Source organism: Bos indicus x Bos taurus, chromosome 14, assembly GCF_003369695.1.
Source record: "Bos indicus x Bos taurus breed Angus x Brahman F1 hybrid chromosome 14, Bos_hybrid_MaternalHap_v2.0, whole genome shotgun sequence".
Lineage (NCBI taxonomy): Eukaryota > Metazoa > Chordata > Mammalia > Artiodactyla > Bovidae > Bos > Bos indicus x Bos taurus.
The window spans coordinates 55074045-55094767 of record NC_040089.1 but is presented as its reverse complement, the minus strand read 5'-3'; the positions used below and the strand labels follow the sequence as shown (position 1 = coordinate 55094767).

General features: G+C 43.9%; 1 protein-coding gene across 7 annotated transcripts in view; it reads right to left on the bottom strand.

Moving 5' to 3' along the window:
• Positions 1-20723, bottom strand: part of SYBU (syntabulin) — a 129362-nt gene that overhangs the window by 36153 nt on the left and 72486 nt on the right. Inside the window, exon 1 of one of the 7 annotated variants that reach the window (XM_027561299.1) lies at positions 8559-8705. The exons of the other annotated variants lie outside the window; for them this stretch is intronic. Within the exon in view, the coding sequence (XP_027417100.1) occupies positions 8559-8586 (28 nt within the window). The 5' untranslated portion in view covers positions 8587-8705. Of the gene's footprint in view, positions 1-8558; positions 8706-20723 lie in introns of those variants that run through there. 7 annotated transcript variants of the gene reach the window in all.

Below are 20723 nucleotides of genomic sequence, written 5' to 3'. Positions count from 1 at the left end.
GTGTGTTGAGCTGTGCACAGGCACTCGGGGGAGGAAACAAGAAGTATGGTTCCAGGGCTCAAGGCTCTTCTCAGGAGGAGACGAGCTTCAGAGACAAACAACTAGGAGATGAGAGGACATGCTGAGTGCAAGATAGAGAGAGGGCATTAGGGGACCACAGAGGAGGAAGAAACCCTCTCGGCTGTGTGAGCAGAAGAGGGCAGGGACAATGTCAAGGGAGAGATGCCTTGAGCAGTCGGGAGAACGTGATTAAGTGCTGGGGGTACAGAAGGGAGCGGACTTTCGGTGAAGGGGGTGGTATGAACTGAAACCCAGAGGAAGGAAAACACAGGGCATATTTAGCATATATTGAACCCCTTCTTTGGCTGGGATATAGTGATCAGATGAGAAAATGCAGCCACAAAGGTGAGTTGAAGAGAGTTGAAGAATGTAAAGCTATGCTAAGGGCCTATGCTGGGAAAGATTGAAGGCAAAAGGAAAAAAAGGGAAGTAGAGGATGAGATGGTTGGATGGCATCACTGACTCAATGGACGTGAGTCTGAGCAAACTCTGGGAGATACTGAAGGACAGGGAAGCCTGGCGTGCTGCAGAAAGTTGGACATGACTTAGCGACTGAACAACAACAAGGACCTTTACTCTGAAGGCAAGAGGGAGCCATGGCGAGTTTTGAACAGGGCTTTATTATGAATACACTGATGTTTTATGGAGATCTTGCAGCAGTGAAATCTGCAGGAGGGACTGGAGGTGGGAAGGCCAGGCAGGTGACTGTTACAGTTCGGAGCCAGGCTGTATCTAAGGGGGAAAGCACCCTGTCTACAGAGTTCCTCTCCACGTAGCTCTTAGGTTCACAAAGTTAACTGCATAGATTCAAAATCAGTTAAAACCCCAGTTGTACAAAAGGATTTAAAACAGGAAAAGCACAGAGCAAGTTAAATATTAAGAGACACCTCATCTTACCCTGGGTTTCCCTGGTGGCTCAGATGGTAAAGAATTTGCCTGCAATGCAGAAGACCCAAGTTTGACCCCTGGGTTGGGAAGATCCCCTGGAAAAGGGAATGGAAACCTACTCCAGTATTTTTGCTTGGAGAATTACATGGACAGAGGAGTCTGGTGAGCTATAGTCCATGGGATTGCAAAGAGTCGGACACAACTGAGCGACGAACACGTTCATGTTGATCTTATGTTACACACTTGACCGCAGTGCTACCCACACAAAAGAACAACTGAAACGGCCATATGTGCAGTAATTCTCTCTGCCAAACGAAAGGAAAAAATGTTTCTCATATGGCCCGAGGACTATGTGAAATATTGAATTCTCTAATCAGAATGGATTGACCATGCTCCAAGATCAATGCTACCTTCACCACTGTGTAATATTTTCTGGAGAGTAGGCTGTAAGGGGGCTTCCCAGGTGGTGCAGTAGTAAAGAATCCACCTGTCAATGCAGGAGACCCGGGTTTGATCCCTGGGTCAGGAAGATCCCTTGGAGAAGGAAATGGCAACCCACTCCAGTATTCTTCCCTGGAAAATTCCATGGACAAAGCAGCCTGGCAGGCTACAGTCCACGGGGTCACAGAGAATCAGACATGACTGAGCAACTGAGCATGCAATCAATCTTTAACACAAATATTTTTTATTTGCAAGCACAAATGTCAACAAAATAAAAACAAACAAGCTGGGTAAATTCTGGCAATTCCTGGCATCTGTACATAGTGTTAGAACAAAAGCAAGCAAATGGAGCAATGAAAGGTCTCATGGGGTTTGTTTAAATTCAGATGTGTGTTCAAGAAACTAAAGTGAGAATCGGGGAGAGAGGGAAAAATGAAGTCACATGGAAATGTTTCTGGCAAGGACCTGGCAACACAAAAGAGGATATCTGGATGAGTGGAGGGATGGGCTAGGAGGAAAGCAGGTGTGAGGCAGGTGAACCAGCTCTTGCACTCTCGCCCTGGGACACCTGATCAAGGCCAGCAGAGCCTGGCACCTCTGGGGAGGGGACTTCACCCAGAGGCCATGCTCCCACTGCGCCTTCAGAGCTGGGTGCTCCCTGGGCAGAGGCCAGGCATTCTGCAAACAAGCTGAGCTCCCAGCAGCAAGCTCCAAAGGTCACCTCACCCCATTGTTTAACCCACTGAAAACTACTGAGACTCTCAAGCTTCTGAACAAAATGTTTTTGAATGTCCCCCTGAAAATGTTCTCTGCTGGTTCTTGTGTGGTGCCTGGCATTTAAAAAGAATGAAGCTCTCTCACCATCAGATTATGCTCTGCACACAAATTATGCTCTGCATTTCCATGGATTTGTTTAATGGAACCTTCCCCAGGCTCTCAACTCAAAGTGACGTCTGGCACGGAGCACGCGTTCCCCAGCCAACCCTTTGCTTGCCCGGCTCCTCTGCCCCACCCCCCGATGCAAGTTAACTTTTAATTCAAGTGTACTCAGTGTTCCTTAGTCTCTCCACCTCTCTCCTCCCCATTCCACACTGTTCTAAGAAAAGCCACAATGGAATGGAAAGGCAAAACAGATTATGAAAAAAAACATTAAGGCCACTCTCTTTAGGACCACTGGACAGTTGTTTGCATGGCAGTGAAATGAAGAGGATAAGTAGGAAGTTTTTTGTTGTTTAGTTGCTAAGTCGTGTCTGACTCTTTGCAACCCCGTGGACTGTAGCCCGCCAGGCTCCTCTGTCCATGGGATTTCCCAGGCAAGAATACTGGAGTGAGTTGCCACTTCCTTCTCTAGGGGATCTTCCTGACTCAGGGATCCAACCCACGTCTCCTGCATTGGCAGGTGGATTCTTTACCACTGAGCCACCAGGGAAGCCCAAGTAGGAAGTCTCCCCAAACAATTAAACGGTATGTGACTCATTTCTGTGACCTACATCCATAAGCATCCCAAAGGAACAAAACCAACAAGGCTCAAAAGGAACAAACTGACTAAAACTGAATTCCAGTATCTCCTTGGTGTATAGCATCACAAAGATATCTTCCAGGCTCTACAAGGGCATATCCATCTGTCCACAAACATCCAATGAGAACCTCTTAAGTTCTAGGCCCTGTGCGACTTAGGGAGAGCACAAAGGCAGATAGCTCCATGTTTAAATTTTACCCTTGGGCTCCAACATATTTGTAGGGGCACATACCTAAGGTGGTAGAGATTATTTTTAAAATGAAAGGAATTGATAAAACACACATTTCAATGTAGTGGTTACCTCTGGGGAAAGGCCAAGAATGAGATCTGGAAGAGCCTGTAGGCAGCTTCAGTGGTGGTAATTCTTACAGCGGAAGACGGGTCACAGTGCCTGCTTTATTATTATTTTCTATAGCTTATATATGGGCTTTCCAAGTGGCACTAGCAGTGAAGAACCCACCTGCCAATACAGGAGATGTCTAGTCAAGGCTATGGTTTTTCCTGTGGTCATGTATGGATGTGAGAGTTGGACTGTGAAGAAAGCTGAGCACCGAAGAATTGATGCTTTTGAACTGTGGTGTTGGAGAAACCTCTTGAGAGTCCCTTGGACTGCAAGGAGATCCAACCAGTCCATTCTGAAGGAGATCAGTCCTGGGTGTTCTTTGGAAAGAATGATGCTAAAGCTGAAACTCCAGTACTTTGGCCACCTCATGCGAAGAGTTGACTCATTGGAAAAGACTCTGATGCTGGGAGGGATTAGGGGCAGGAGGAGAAGGAGACAACAGAGGATGAGATGGCTGGATGGCATCACCGACTCGATAGATGTGAGTTTGAGTGAACTCTGGGAGTTGGTGATGGACAGGGAGGCCTGGCGTGCTGTGATTCATGGGGTTGCAAAGAGTCGGACACGACTGAGTGACTGAACTGAACTGAAGAGATGTGGATTGGCTTCCTAGGTCAGGAAGATCCCCTGGAGGATGGAATGGAAATCTACTCCAGCATTCTTGCCGGGAGAATCCCATGGACAGAGAAGCCTGGTGGGCTGTAGTCCATGGGGTCACAAAGAGTCTGACACGACAGAGCAACTTAGAATGGCACAGCATGGCATAGCTTACACATGTTATATCTGTTCTTTATGGGCAGTATATTAAATACATAATATTTAAAAAGAAAGAAATAAGGCAGCATGAATTATTTAAAATAAAAACAAAATGTGGGGGATGGCAAGAATGAAAGAAGGAAGGAAAGAAGGGGAAAAACATGGTCCACATCCTAAAGAGGCTCACATCCTAGCAGAGGAAAGACTCATGTTAACTGCAACATGGTAGCCATGACAATAGAACTTAAACTCCACAGGAAGTACACGGGGCTTCCCTGGTGGCTCAGTGGTAAAGAATCCATCTGCCAATGTAGGAGACTTGGGTTGGAGCCCTGGGTCAGGAAGATTCTCTGGAGAAGGAAATGGCAACCTACTCTATTATTCTTGCTTGGGAAATCCCATGGATAGAGAAGCCAGGCAGGCTACAGTCCCTGGGGATCTTAAAAGAGTGGGACATGACTTAGCAGGTAAAGCATAACAAGAAAGTACGTAGTACTAAAGTTAACAGCAATGGCATGTAAAATTCAGATCCTTGAGTGTCTTCACACTTAAAAACCTAGTTTTACCCTTTCTAAGTGTCAATCTAGCATTACTTCCCCGAGACCCTTCCCAGAACTCCAAAGTCTGGGTTCCATGGTCCTCCTCGGTACACTCAGGGGACTCAGCACCTTCCCCAGAAACACATCACATCACACACATATGTGGCGCTCCTGGCTTACTGTTGTATTCCCGTGCCTGGCTCACTGGCTGGCACATCAATAAAGAGTTGCTGAAACAACAAATGAGGAGCATTACTGGGTTGCCTGGAGAATCCCATGGACAGAGGAGCCTGACGGGCTACAGTCCACGGGGTTGCAAACAGTCGGACACGACTGAAGCAACTTAGCACACATACACACACTGGGTTCAGATCTGTTAAGTGGTGACTGAGACAGAAGAGAAAAGAAAGGCTGGAAATGCAAAGCTGGAGAATCTCATCCCAAACTCAAGAAGGCCCCAGCTCTGCACAGACAAAACCCCTCCACTATCCCTGGTAAGCTGGGCTCGGCCATATAGGAGACCATGGCATGGCCCATAGATCCTGAACTACTGCTCTCTACTGCACTAAAGAGGACCAAAGCCCCTCAGCCTGAATCCTCTGCTTCCTCTGCAAACACGGGGGGGAAAGCACTGAAGTCAGGTAGGAACCCAGGATCAGGTTCAGGCACAGCCTCCATCTCTCAAGAACAGTCAGGCCCGCCAGTCGCCGGGGCAGAAATCAGATCTTCCTGGCAGAGGCTTGCAGAGCCTGCGTTATCTCAGCCACAAGGGTGAGCACAAGAAGCAAAACCTGCAGGAAGATCCAGTTTCCCTGAATAATGTTGCCACCACACAGGACAAGGGAACAGCCCTCCCTCTGAAACTGCTGTAAACTCCCTCAGATAAAAAAGGACTCAGCAAACAGAACTGCCAACTGAGACCTCAGAATGCTCCTCAGATGTCCACAGAAGGACGTGATCCCCAACTCATGACAGCAGCTCCAGTCACCTAACAAACGCTCGACAAATTGTGCATCATCGAAGCATGTGGCTGTCTGACTAAAGACAGTGGAAAAGGAAAGCGGGGATTATGTTGTCACAGACCAGTGTCATATAGATAAAAGGTGGCCGTGCTAGTGGGATGTTGCTATGGATTTGATTTTTGCCTTGAAATATTCCAAGAGAAGTCTTATTCTAGCTTCATTACTTGAGTGATATTGCATCTGAAATTAGGTTTAGCAAAATATATTTAGTTCTATGTTTGGACAGATAGTGAGTCCCAGGTCCTCAACCTCTAGAGACCTCATATTAAATCACCTTCTACAAATGTCCGCCCCTTTTTTTCCATTCAAGCAAATTGGTATAGCCCTTATTCCACATGCCACGTTCTTTCCAGGGCAAACAGATGGAAGGAAGAGAACATGCCAGAAAGAAGAAATGGAAAATGAACATGACATTGTAATGAAAATAAAACTGCAAAATATTATCTGGGTCAACTCTTCATGTGTTTTAAAATCAGCACCAGCAGGCTCTGCACATATGGCATTGGCTTTACTCTTTTTTTTGGTTCGGATGTCACAGAGGATTAGTGCAAAAGGAAAAACCCCAGCATGGGGCCTATTTTTATACAGATTAATCAATCATTTCCCTTTCCTTTCCTTTCTAATCACTCCCAAAACTCAACTTAATGAAACGGCTCTCATTCAAAATATGTCATTTATTGCACTCTGAATGGAAAACTTTTCAGGAAAGGAAGTGAGCTTAGAATCTGAACCTAAGTTTTTAAATGTCACATTTTTAATTCAAGGTATAACTATTAACTACACTTAGCTATAGCCCAGCCCCTTTTAGCTTACATATCTGCTGTGGACTCTTACATATCCGTTAGTGGCAGCAAAATGAATTGGCAAACATTTCCTTGTGTAGATCTAGATACGGCCATTTGACAAAAACAGAAAGCCACACATTTGAAAAGAAAAAACTACTGCACATCTCACGTTTTGTTTTGTTGTCTACATTTTCAAGTACATTGAATGTCATAATTTCCATCAGAAAACCAAGCACCAAGCACACGGTTAGGTTCTTAGTATTTGCTAGAAAATTTGATAAGCTGAATGGAATCAAACCAAAGAACTGTTCAAACTCTTCGATACACTCTCCCTTAACTACAAGTGATTGTAAAAATGATCATAACAATGCTTACAGTAATCATAATACAACAGCAGTGACTATTTAGTATATGTCATGTGCTACTGATGGTGTCACTGAATTTTCAAAGTAGCTTTATGTCATAGGTACTATTATTAGTTCAGTATATAGATGAGGGACAGGGAGGCCTGGCGTGCTGCGGTTCATGGGGTCGAAAAGAGTTGGACACAACTGAGCGACTGAACTGAACTGATATAGATGAGGAAACAGCAAATTCCAGTATTTTGAGGCTGAAAAAATTCCCATACTCTGCTGGTTTGCAGAGATGGGCAGGAGAATTTGTCACAGACACACTGAAAACGAGAAATGGAGCCTATAATACCGAAAGTGAAAGTGAAAGTCGCTTAGTCGTGTCCAACTCTTTGCAACCCCATGGACTATACAGTCCATGGAATTCTCCATTCCAGAATACTGGAGTGGGTAGCTCTTCCCTTCTCCAGGGGATCTTCCCAACCCAGGGATCGAACCCAGGTCTCTCGCATTGCAGGCAGATTCTTTACCAGCTGAGCCACAACTAATGAGGTGAGAAATTTTGCAGAAAGTGTCATCGACATTGTTTCCATGTCTTTAAAGCCATGATCACTACAGAGTGTATCATGAACTTTTATTTGTCTGCTGCCCCTTTGATGAGTGGAAATTATATTTATAAAATATTAAGACAGTGACATAAAGTCTGACCTCAGTGACAAAATCAGAGCCAGAGGAGTCACCAGGACATTCACATCCTCAAAGGGTGGTGACTTTTCATCATTTGGGGCAATTAAAATTGAGCCATGACTAACAGCTGGAAGAGATGACATTACACCAGTTCTCCTCTACATGAATGGTTAGTCATGAGTACAGAAAATAAGAGACATTTACAATCTAGCATGACAGTCTGTGCTCACTGTTCTATATAACTAAAAATGAATCACTCTTACACCAGTACAGTGTATATTCTGCTTTTTGTCTAGAGCTGCTAGACGCCAGCTACCTACTGTGGACAGTCTGAAGATCTAATTTAATGTAATTTTAGAATTACTGAACTAAGTTGGGGTAACCATACGTATAGTCTTTTGTTTCCACTCATTAATTTTAACACCACAGGCATTAATCATTCACCCAGCAGATGAAAATTGCTCTAAGATGACTCATGTGTTTTACAACATTGCAAACCCAACCCTTATGCTCTTGGAAGGTACAAGAAAGCGGAAATGTTAGAGCAAATCATTAATAAACACAAAATTCTTCCCCATCCCAATTCCACGGACCTGAAGAGTTTCTGAATTTTTCCTGAACACTATATGAGAAAAATAAATTAAAACTGGCTAGAGAGATGGTCTCTGAGTAATTTCCATGGTGAACTGGCAGAGATGAGCACATAAGCAAGATCACTCTTGATAATAAATACATCGAGTCTCAGCCTACACAGAGGCCCCATTGCACACTGTGTGCAGGGCCAATTAGCATTAATTGTGCCTGTGCTCGTCTATTCCCATAGCACGTCACTGGGCAAGGACAAGCTCTGCATTTACAAATGCAGCATGCAAGGCTGAGAGTTAGGAGAGCATTCTCAAGTGTGATCATCCATGTCCATCTTTTCCCATTTGCCTCAAACGGCAGATTCACAAATGACAAGGGGTATTTAAAACAATATAGGTGTGTATTTTTCAAAGTTTAGTTTCAGACTCTGCATTCAGGATATCTGAAAGGCAGACGGTTGAAAATTTGTTTCCAGACTACATTTTTAGCCTACCACAAGTAACTTGACACACACATATACACAAAGAACGTATCCTCTGGGATCCAATATAATTATTTACTTACTGTGACTAATATGACTTACTTAGAAGATAAGCTCCATAGACTTTCATGGCAAACACTGCCTCTGCAAACAGCCTCCCACCACAGGCTGGGGTATGTCTTGTGCAGAAATACAGTATGTGCAGCTCAGCTCATCTCTCCGTGGAGTACAGTCTCAGAGTGGGGTATCCATGGAGACTGAGCCTCCTACTTGTACAGGGCAAGGAAGTTACTCTGCTGGGCACCATAGCAACAGGAGGCAGAGGGGAGGCTGGCCAATCAGGAGAGAGCACAAGAGCTTCTCCCTGGTGACTGCAGCATTTCAAATGAAACCATCGCCCTCATGAATGGACACAAAGCATTTAAGGAAACATCAAATTGTCAAACAGAGGTAAAGGCCTACAGGACAGTCAAGGCTAATCTTTGACAATTATAGAGCAACACTTAAGAGCCTTTATATGCCAAAGAGCAAGGAAGAAATTACATCAAAACCCAACACATTCCTACATGTAATGGCAAGCACGTGACACTTTGAGGAAATTTTTCAGTGTACTTCCTGACTTCCAGCTATTTAAATATGCAAGGCACTTCACAGTTCTCTCTGGGAGGGAGGACCAGGAGACAATCCTTGTTCTCAAGGGAGAAAATGAATTGAAGGCTGTCTGAGACAACTGTTAGCACAGTGTTTCCAAACAGGAGTTTGCTCAGAGCCAAGATGTTTATTAAGCATCCAGAAAAGCCCTTTATTATATTAGAATAATTCTTACTAAGAAGGTAACTGTGATAAATAGGACCAATGCAAACAAGATGGGAAGCGGGCATTCAAATACCTTAAAGTTGAGCTATTTGTAAACTTTGCTCATTTAATCACCATAATGATCATTTACTGAGCACACACTGCAGAACAGGAAAATACGGTAACTATAAACACTTGCCAAATGCTGACACTGATTTTTGCAAAGGTGTAAGATGTGCACGTTTACCTCTCAGCATCGTGCAGTATTTACTCGATGCACATACAGGCATATCTCACCTTACTGTGTTTTGTTGTATTGTGCTTCGCAGATACTACATTTTTTAAAAACCTGAAGGTATGTGGTACTGTGAGTTGTCAGATGACGGTCTGCATATGATAGCATAAACTATTTTTAAATGTATATATTTTTAGACCCAATGCTATTGCACATTTCATATACTACAGTAGAGAGTAAATATAACTTTTATATACTTTAGGAAACCAAAAAATTCACATGACTCACTTCATTGCAATATTCACTTGACTGCAGTGGTCTGGAACCAAACCCACAAAATCTCTAAGGTAGGCCTGTACTCTGTTACATACGTAACATGTTTTATTGTTGGGGGCCAGAGTGAGGTACTCCGCCCGTGGCAAAGGTCATGAGGAAGGAGGCTCGACATACACAAAGGCGGGATCGAGCCTCAGAGTCCCCCTGGAAATCCTCGAGCAACTACCCCCATAACCAGAGCCTGCCTACTTTACTACTTTGTGCTCTCACCTACACCTCTGACTTTACAGGGGGCTGTCCCCCACCACCTCTTTTGGAGAAGGAGTTAACCTAGAGCTCCAGTTAATAAAAACTCCTGGGCGTGACAAGAGTGTTTTAACCTACAAACTCCTCTGAAGGTTCTCTGGCCTGCCTGACAGGCTTGTCCAGCCACATGTGATTGCTCACAGCCTCCCAACCATGAGAGGCACAAGATGCTTTAAACCTTCTAAAAACAGGTTCCTTAGAAAAGTTAGAAAACTATTAGTATAAGTATAGTGGGCTGATTAGAAATTGTATTGGTGAAGGGTTTTTCATTTGTTGAGCCAATGTTTGTTGCTAAGTCTCCATATCCCCTGCCCTTACACACATTAATGAATATATAGAAGAAATAAGTATTAACCTTTGATATTAATCACATTGGACCTTAGGCTAAGTAAATTCTTTCCTTAACTAAAACCCACTACACCCTCACCCTATAGGAATGTAACTTTATTTGGGTGGCGTCTGTTTTAAGAATAATCACCCCTGGAGAAATAAGTGTCCTGGTTGACTGACCACTGTCACAAGGAGAGGGTCATAAATTGTCAGCAGGCCCCCTGCCAGAAGATGATGTAACACCCCTAAGACCTCTGTATACATTTGTATGAAGCACCTGACTTTGATAAAAGTCAGGACTGCTGACCCCACGTGACTTTTGCATAACATCTCAGTGTATAAATGTAGACCATGGAAAATAAAGAATTGGGATCAGTTTCTCGAAATACTGGTCTCCCCATGTCGCTCTCTCTCTCATTCTGGCTGAGTCTCCATCTGGAGCGCGGAACCCACCATGCTTACTAATTATGCCTGGGCTTCTAAGATCCGACCGGCGAGGCCTCAGTGTCTCCTCTCCTTCGGGAGAACGGAAGGACGCCTGCGGCCTACGTAAGTGGTGCAAGCTTCTTGTCTTGAAGTTTTATTGGTCTCCCACGTAAACCAAGCTACTCAGCCTCTTTTCTCCACTGAATTTTCCTACTGAGCTATCCTTATTCTATTACTCTTTATATCTTTAATTAATATCTAATTGAAGCTATTGTATCCTGACCCTCGCCGACGCTGTCCCCGCTTCGAATACCCTGGATCAGCCGGGGCTGGACCCCGGCATTTTATGATTCTCACAGCAACATAAGAAAGATAAGTAGTAATTATTCCTCCATATGACAAAAGAGAAATCATTTCCTCATATTTACAAAAGAAACTATCCGGCATATGAACTCCCCTGTCTCCCACTGCTTGGCAAGTGACGTGGTGCACCCTATTCAATACCTAAATATAAGGTGAGGCACTCTCTTCCCACAATTACCTCACACAAAAGCAAGCTCCTTATTTTAAAGTCTTTCCAAAGCCTCTTATTATAGAGATCTCTCTTATAATTACCTTCTTTGAACAAAAAGTATCATTTGAAAAAGACACAGGGGACTGAATCGACCTCAATCAGTATTGTTTTGGGCTGCCTTCAGGGGTCGACTGACGGGATTATTTAAAATGAAAGGGGCCAAGAAATTCAAAAGCAGATTTTGTAATTATTCCTGTGGTATGACTGGTATGACTCCTCCAGCCTTTTTTAAAGATCAGCTTAAATAGCAGTGTCGTTCAGTCGCTAAGTCGTGTCTGACTCTTTGCAATCCCATGGACCGCAGCACGCCTGGTCTCCCTTGTCCCTCACTGTGTCCCTGAGTATGCCCAAGTGCATGTCCATTGAATCGGTGATGCCATCCAACAATCTCATGCTCTGCTGCTTCTGCTATTAAATAGCAATAATCAAAGGTTAAGTTGTGGAGATTGAAAAAAAAAAAAAAAAAACATACTCTTTGCTAACTGGACTCAGTAACTGAATAGCTTTGGGTATTGATGGATACCGACATTGCATTTACAGGGGAACAGAAAAACCAGCTGCCCCCACGCTCTCCATGGGTGCTGTGATGGTCTGCTAGCTGTCCTCCAATGTCTATCCCCATTCTTTCCTTCTTCCATAATAATAGATGCCCAGCTGACTCAGATGTCCTGGGATATAATTGGAAATGACGTGTGCCACTTCTGTGCCCTGACGGTAGAGTGATTGGGTGAGTATCCCCTGGTCCCTCTCTCCCTCCTTCTTCCTGGAGAAGGACAGCCGACCTGACACGCTGCCTACCAGCCTCAGTCCCCCAAACACCTAGGGACTGTTTTATGACGAAGATCAGCTTCTGTCTAGTTTTTAACCTCTGGATTTGGGAGCCTTTTTTTACATTAACTTAACAGCTACCCTCACAGTACTCATAGGCTTGAAAATAATGTTCAATGAGAGCTCCAGATATGAATTCAAAATGGCTTTGTATCAAACAAATTGGGCAGAAGTGAAGATAACTTGCTCTGGAAAAGACATTGGAAAAGACACCTGAGTTGAAAACTAGCTCCAGGGATGAGGAGGGCAATAAATTTTTTATATTAATGATGAATAACAAGATTCCTGCTTCTAAATAAATAATAGAGTATACATTTGTATGTTTAACTAAAAAAATAAATTTAAAAAACCTACCAGCTATTGACTATTTCATCCATCTCTAAAGGTTTATGCAAGTTAGCAAATAAAACATTTTTAATCTCATTAGGAAAATGCAGGACCTTGTATTCTCTCATATACACTGTTTCCTACACTTGGCTCTGTTTTCACTTCCTTCTCCTTCATTAACCTGCTTCCAGTTTCATCTCTTGAAAATGCAAGCTCCTCAGAGCAACCAAAAGGGCCTTGAACATATACACTAAATTGTGTTGCGTTGAGAGCATGCTCAGTTGTGTCTGACTCTGTGCTCTATGGACTGTAGCCCACCAGGCTCCTCTGTCCAGGGAATTTTCCTGTCCTAGGGGTGGAACCTGCATCTCCTGTGACTCCTGCGTTGGCAGGCAGATTCTTTATCACTGAGCCACCTGGGAAACCCATATATTAAATTATGTCTCTCTCAAAACTGGCCAGTAGGTTCCCATTGTTTGATGCAGACTTCACCTGCAATTACTCTTTCTTCTTCCTAGCTCACTGCTTCACTCACTGTCCCTGCAAACCCTCCGCAAGTGCAAAGGAATATGACTAAGTTCTCAGCTCAAATGTCACCTCCCCAGACACTCCCTGCCCAATGCTCATCACTGGCTATAGCCTTCCCTTGTTTTAAGTGTCACTATCTGAACTTATCTTGTTTGTGTGCTTGTGTATCAGCCATCTCCCTATATCAGGCAGGTTCCAAGAGAACAGGCATCTTGTTTGTTTTTTCCCCTCCTCTGTCCTGAAAGCCTGGAACAATGGTGTCAGCACAGAATAAATGCTTTGTAAATGCTTGCTGAGTGAATGAGTGAAAGCTGGTCAATCAGTGTACAGCCAGGATTCAAACTGAAGTTGAGCAGAACCCTTATAGGTGGTGAAGTGAGTGAGGTTTGCTGTCTTTTAGGCTCCTACACAAAAATCACCTTCCTGCAAAGCCACAGACATCCTAGTCCATGTAATGGATTTGAATTGAAAACGGCTTGGATTGTAAGTCCATTGTGGCCAGTTTCCTGAAGCTCACCTCACTTAACTGTGGCCTGCAGCAACACTGCCTACTGCTTGGCTGCTGTTAGACACAGGTTCAGGTGGTAGAAGACCGTAATTCACTGAATTACCCCAACAAACTTACTTAAGTTTGGTTCAACACATAACTTCCACCAGTAGCCCAGTCCACCCAAACGCCACCCACCTAATTATACAGACAAAGAAGACAGAGAAGTCAGGGTACTTTTCCCTCTACCTCCTTTCTTGTTAGGCACATTGTTTTGCTGGGTTTCCCTAGTGGCTCAGATGGTAAAGAATCTGCCCGCAATGCAGGAGACCCAGGTTCGATCCCTGGGTCGGGAAGATTCACTGGAGGGGACACGGCAACCCGCTCCAGTACTCTTGCCTGGGAAATCCCATGGACAGAGGGGCCTAGTAGCCTACAGTCCAGTCAGTCAGCTCAGTTGTGTCTGACTCTTTTTGACCCCGTGGGCTGTAGCACGTCGTGGACTACAGTCCACGGGGTTGCAAAGAGTCAGACATGACTGAGCAGCTAACACTTTGCCACCAAAGTGCATGGTTCCCTCACATGCAGCCTGGGAATTCTCTGGCTCTGGGTTCTGGTACCTTGACCTTTCTCTGCCTCTTCACGACAGGGAAGGACTCCAAGCTGTTGCCATTCCCATACTGGTTGTGCTATATGCTAAGTCGCTTCAGTTGTGTCTGACTCTTTGCAACCCTATGGACTATAACCCTCCAGGCTCCCCTGTCCCTGGGATTCTCCAGGCAAGAATACTGGAGTGGGTTGCCATGCCCTTCTCCAGGGGATCTTACCGACCCAGGGATTGAACCCGCGTCTCTTATATCTCCTGCGTTGGCAGGCGGGTTCTTTACCACTAGTGCCACTTGGGAAGCCCCATACTGGATGGGTTTCCTTAATTAAGCTCATTTCTGTACATGCGGTCTCCTCAATAACTCTTCTCAATTGGCTGGGAGTGGGGGAGAAGCCCAACCTAAAGCATATATCTGCATGATTTATAACTCTTAGTTTATAGGTTTGTGTGTAAAATACATTTTCGGGTTTATTTCTCTTGGGCTGGTAGTCGATAAACATCTTTAATGGTGGGTGTGTGGTCTGCTGGGGCATCTGCTATGTGTGAGATACCACTATTGCTTTGTTCTCAGCACATTAGAGCACTTAGGAAGCATCTGGCGAGCCCCCAAATCGGTAGCTATAACACTGTAGGTGCAATAAATCCCAGTAGACCTGGGATGTGGACAGCAGTCACCTCTGAGAAGAAGAGGATTATAACTCACTAATTCTTATGGGAAAACCATTAGCAGACCATTTGGCCGCATCACATTGATTGGGTGCACCATCAAAGGCACAGATGGGAGGAAGCCATGAGAGTAAATATGTAAGTAACCCTGCGATAAAGATAAACACCCAGGGCTCCTCATCACAGTTCAGCATTTTTTTTCCACCCGTCTGGTCTCTGCTGGGGAGAAGAGGCAGACTATACAGCAGCTCATCATAAAACATTTTGTGCTGATTCCTGGGGGGGCATTTTTTCTCTCAGAGTGAAAGTTTCAGAGATCCACTTCAGTATCGGTGCAAAAGCTCCTGTTTAAGTTGACAAAACCTAATGATCATTGTTTATGAAACTATTAATGACACACAGGGCGGCACATTAAACACTGTGACAAGTAGAGAAAGAAGTAGATCATGATCAAGTGGAAAACTCTGAAGACCCTCACATCCTTTGATGTTGACATCTTCATGGTTTATTTTCCTGATCTGCATCCAAATAGCCTCCTGTGTTCAATTTTCTGTATTTCATTGAAGTTACATTGAGGGTCATTGATTTGGTTAGCAGCAGCCAGCATAATAAGTATATGGACTGTATCAGATAATCTATAGGGCTCCACAGATATTTTTTTTAAAAATCCCTGTCTTATATCAACACATCTTTCTCAATTGTCATACTTCCCTGTTACAATTAAAATTTTTCCTTTGAAGTTGGACCTTACAACCAGTGTGGTAGTTAAGAGTCAAAAGCAAAACTACACTGTTTAGAATCCATTTACAGACTGTGACCTTGCATGAATTAGCTTCTCTATGCCAGTTTCTCCATCTGTAAAAGAGGGGACAATGATACCCTCTTCTCACACTGATATTAGGATTAAATGAGTAAAGTCCTTGGAATTTTGCCTGGGACAGTTAAGTCTCAATAAATATGGGCTACAACAATTTTTAATCAAATTTCAGAGTCATGCAAGCACACAATTACATCTAATATAGTCTTCCAGATATGTTTAGCATCTGAAACAGACTAAAGACTTTATTTGAGATTGGGCTTTGCTGCTGAAAGACCTTTGAAACTATAAGCTATTAGAAAAGCACTGTCTGCCAAAGAATGCAGAATGTTTCCATAAAACCCAAATCTCTTTTAGCACTAAAATTTTAATTTTTCCATTCTATGAAAATATTTCTAAAATGCTTCAGGAATTTTCCTGCCCTCATACACATAATTTTCTGCCAACTACACCATCACAATGACTCAGTCTGTTTCTAGAACATTAAGTATTGCATTAAGTGCTATAAGAAGCCTCTCATGTGGTGCTAGTGATAAAGAATGTGCCTGCCAGTGCAGGAGATGCAAGAGATGCGGGGTCAGGAAGATTCCCTGGAGTAGGGAATGGCAACTCACTTCAGCATTCTTGCCTGGGAAATCCCACAGACAGAGGAGCCTGGCAGGCAACAGCCCATGGGGTCACAAAGAGTCAGATACAATTGAGCACACATACACACACAAGTGCTACAAAACATTTAATAGGCTGTCATGCTTTTTAGTGGTCTTTTGTTTGCTTTTTACATATTTTCCCTTTCATATTTTCTCTTTCCTCATTGTCAAACCATCATCTGTCAATCAACTCACGCTCTCTCCAGTGTCCTCCAATAGCAAACACTCCTCTTGTTTTATATGAACTGGGAGAACATGACATGCTAGAATTTTGTTTTAATAAACATAAGTTCTGTGTGATAGTTTCAAGGATACTCCTTGTAAACAAAGTGCAAGGAATCTCTGATAGCTATTTTAAGAGCAACAAATGACTGTTATTAACATTTACTAAGGAATTGTTTTGTGCCAGATGGAACGCTGGGCATCTTACATTCTTTAATCTGTTTAATGGACACAATAACCCATTCTAAAGATGCCAAACACAAAGTTTCTGGAAGATAACAAGTAGTTGAAGAGTGCACTGTTAAAGAGGTGGCATGAAGCTGTGAGCCTGGTGTACTGGATTCCTGAGTCTGGTGTTTAGTAAGGTATCCCTGCAGCCCCACCCCACCCATCCATTCACACGTTTTCCCCCAAGAAACCACAAGCTGGGTAACCTGCGGAGAACTGTAAGCTAAGTTCTTGAGTGTCCTCTCTGTAGTCAAGTTATTGTAAGAACATATGCCCCGCTCAAGCCCCACCCTGTACATTGTCCCTTTTATTCGACAGGACTAACTTTGAAGTGAAAGGGACGATGCCCCTGATAAGCATGGGAACACCTGCGGGCCATTGGCTGCATGCGAAGGAGCCTCCATCTCCTTAAACCAGTGTTGATTAATCATCAATAGAGTTGGTGCCTTCCGAGTTTTCTAGCAAATGTCTCTGAAAGTGGGAAATCGTCTTTTTAAAGTCACCCATCCTCTGTTACTGTGGTGAGGTTATTACAGTTCATCTGGCCAGGTTTCTGATTTCAATAGCCTGGGTGGTGTCTGATGACAGGGGAATACTAAGTCTGAATTCTGATGGTGGCGGTGACATCTTTCAAATGTAGATTTCAACATTTCAGTTTCTAAATGTGTATTTCTTTTCAATTATAATGACCCTAACCATTTGCTCTTGATCTACCTCCTTAAACGGCAGGTATTTTTTTTTTCCTCCCTTTCACTTTTTCTAATTATTTGTTCAAATTGTGTAGTTGTTTCCTTAGCTCTCCCACAAGCCTTGTATAGGAAGGATTTAGTACTTGCATTTGTAGAACACTGACACTGGGTCTTTTTCTCCTTTGGGTTAAGATGCTCCCCAAGTAGACAATCAAGCATTAAAGGCGGCCCAGGAAAATCATTTAATGTTCTAGTGCAGAAATCCAATTAAAACTTTCCTTTCTGGGTGACAACAATCTCATCAGGAAAACTGACTGTGGACTAAAATCAGGATAAGCATCTGAGAGAAGGAATGCTAACAATGTAGATCTCTCAAAAAGTAATGGGATTGGCATATATACACTACTATTGCATGCGTGTGTGCTAAGCTGCTTCAGTCTTGCCCTACTCTTTGTGACCCTATGGACTGTAGCCTGCCAGGCTCCTCTGTCCATAGGATTCTCCATGCAAGAATACCAGAGTTGATTGCCATTTCCTACTCCAGGGGATCTTCCAGACCCAGGGATGGGACCCACGTCTCTTATGTCTCCTGCATTGGCAGGCAGATTCCTTACCACTAACGCCACCTGGGAAGCCCGTACACTACTATTAATACACGTAAAATAGATAACTAAGAAGGACCTACCTACTCTACAGCACAGGGAGCTCTACTCAGTACACTGTAATGACCTCTACGGGAAAAGAACCTAAAAAAGAGAGAGAATATATGTATATGTACGGGCTTCCCAGGTGGACCAGTGGTGAGGAACCTGCCTGCCAGTGCAGGAGACATAAGAGACGCGGGTTCAACCCCTGGGTCAGGGAGACCCCCTGGAGGAGGGAATGGCAACCCACTCCAGTATTCTTGCCTGGAGAATCCCATGGACAGAGAAGGGGAGGGGGTGGCTGTAGTCCATAGGCTTGCAGAGTCGGACACGATTGAAGCAACTTGTCATAGCACAGCATGTGTATGTACAACTAATTCACTCTGCTGTACAGCAGAAGCTAGCACAACATTGTAAATCAACTATATTCCAATAAAAATGAATTATTATAAAGAGGTCCCTACAGCATGCCTTCATTCCCTTCCTTTTAATCTGTACTATAGCCCAGCTTTATTGTACAGTTTTCTGTCTTGAATGATAAGGTCCCCAAGAGCAAGGATGATGCTGAGGTCATCTCTGCCTATCTTTCCCATACTCCTCCCACACTAAACATCATTCCATTCTCATTGAAGGATTTACTGCACACCTGTGTCATGACAGACATTGTATTAGGCTCTAGAGATACAGTCTTGAACGTCTGCTGAGTTGACTCATGAAAACATGAAAAAGGCAAAGCCATTATCCAACTGACTGCAGGGTTATTTTCTTTCACTGTTTGGTGGCAATTTTTAATTAAATCTGAATAGGCATTAAGTGATAGAAGCCAAAATGACAGAAGGCGCACTGCCTCCGAGAAGGTCCAGCACGAGTCCTGCCTAGAAGGCAAGGCTTCCATGCTGTGAGTGCCGTGGTGCCCTGCTGGGGAGGTGCGGGTGTGCTCAGCTTACCTTTCTAAGCCCTTCCTGGCATCCTGTGACACAGTTCCCTTCTCCTTCTGCATTAGGTACCCAGCCAACATTACTATGGAGCTTCCCAGGTGGCTCAGTGGTAAAGAATCTGCCTGTCAATGCAGGAGATGCAGGTTCAATCCCTGGGTTGGGATGATCCCTGGAGGAGGGAATGGCAACCCACTCCAGTATTCTTGCCTGGAGAATCACCATGGAAAGAGGAGCTTGGTGGGCTACAGTCCATGGAGTTGCAAAGAGTTGGACATGACTGAGTGACTAAGCACACACACACACACACACATACAACATTATTAGTTCTTATCTGAACAACCAAAGGGGCATTTCAATAACTCCTTTCCAAGGTGAACAGCAGTTTCCAGAATCTAGAACAACAGACCTAAAATTAAATGCGCCCAGGTTAATGTTAAAGGGCCCTGGAGCATCTGTGTAGGAGACTAATTGCTTGCTATTTTAATAAACTGGTATTGGTTCTAATGAGTTGATTTATTTTAAAAAAGTAGAGCATACATCAAGAGTGGAAGATGAGTTTAGGCTGAGGGGAGATGGTCACCTGGGGCTGTGGAGGAGGTGGAACATTTTAATAACCGGTGAGCAGTATCTTCTTGTGGTTTAACGACAGATTCTCTGCATTTTATAGATTTTGGAGTAACCCAAGGCCCTTGTGTCTTGGGTTTCTCTCTTCTTAGTTACGAGACTGACAGGTTTATTCTGCTGAAAATTCAGAGAGCTATAGGTCCCAGTGCAGACTGCTTTAAATACAAAGAGCTTACCGTACAGACTGGAGAAGGAAATGGCAACCCACTCCAGTATTCTTGCCTGGAGTATTCCATGGACAGAGGAGCCTGGCAGGCTACAGTCCATGGGGTCGCAAGAGTTGGACATGACTTAGCGACTAAACCACCACCACCACTGGGAACCAATGGGTCCCTACAGATAGGGACCCATTCAAAAGCTCAAGCAATGCCTTTTAGTGATGACATTAGGAACCTCAGGCAACTGAAAAATACACTTTAGGGACCCTTGTGACCTTGATCAAATGCAAATAAATCAAAAGATCCTGAGGTCAGCACTGCTTAGGTGATTAAATCAGAAGCAGTTGACAAAGGTGCTATTTCAGGCTCTGCCCCTGGGCAGGGTTATTAACTAGGAGTTAAAAATCCTAATAAAGGGGGCCCATAAAACCCAGAAATAGTATGTGATATTTTGTGCATATTTTTCTGGAATATGGGTCCATGGCCTTCAGGATTCTCAAAGGATCCATTATTATCGAAACAGCATGAAGAACAACTCGTGTTTCCTTTCTTTCCTCCTTCTTTCTTTTCCTTCCTCCCTCCCCACTCACTCCTTGTTAGTCTTTTTGTCTGTACTTTCTACTTAAACATCCTCAGCAAGACAAGTAGCTGATATTCAACACGTATCTTCTGTAGGAACCAAGACTTGCTCAGGGTGAATTCTGTGCATACACACAGGGTTTTTAACCTTCATTAAGATATGATTATTCTTATGATGATTATTGAAACAAGGCTTCCCTTGGGCCTTAGCGGTGAAGAATCTGCCTGCAGTGCAGGAGACATGGGTTCTATCCCTGGATTGGGAAGATCCCCTGGAGGAGGAAATGGCAGCCCACTCCAGCATTCTTTCCTGGAGAATCCCACGGCCGGAGAAGC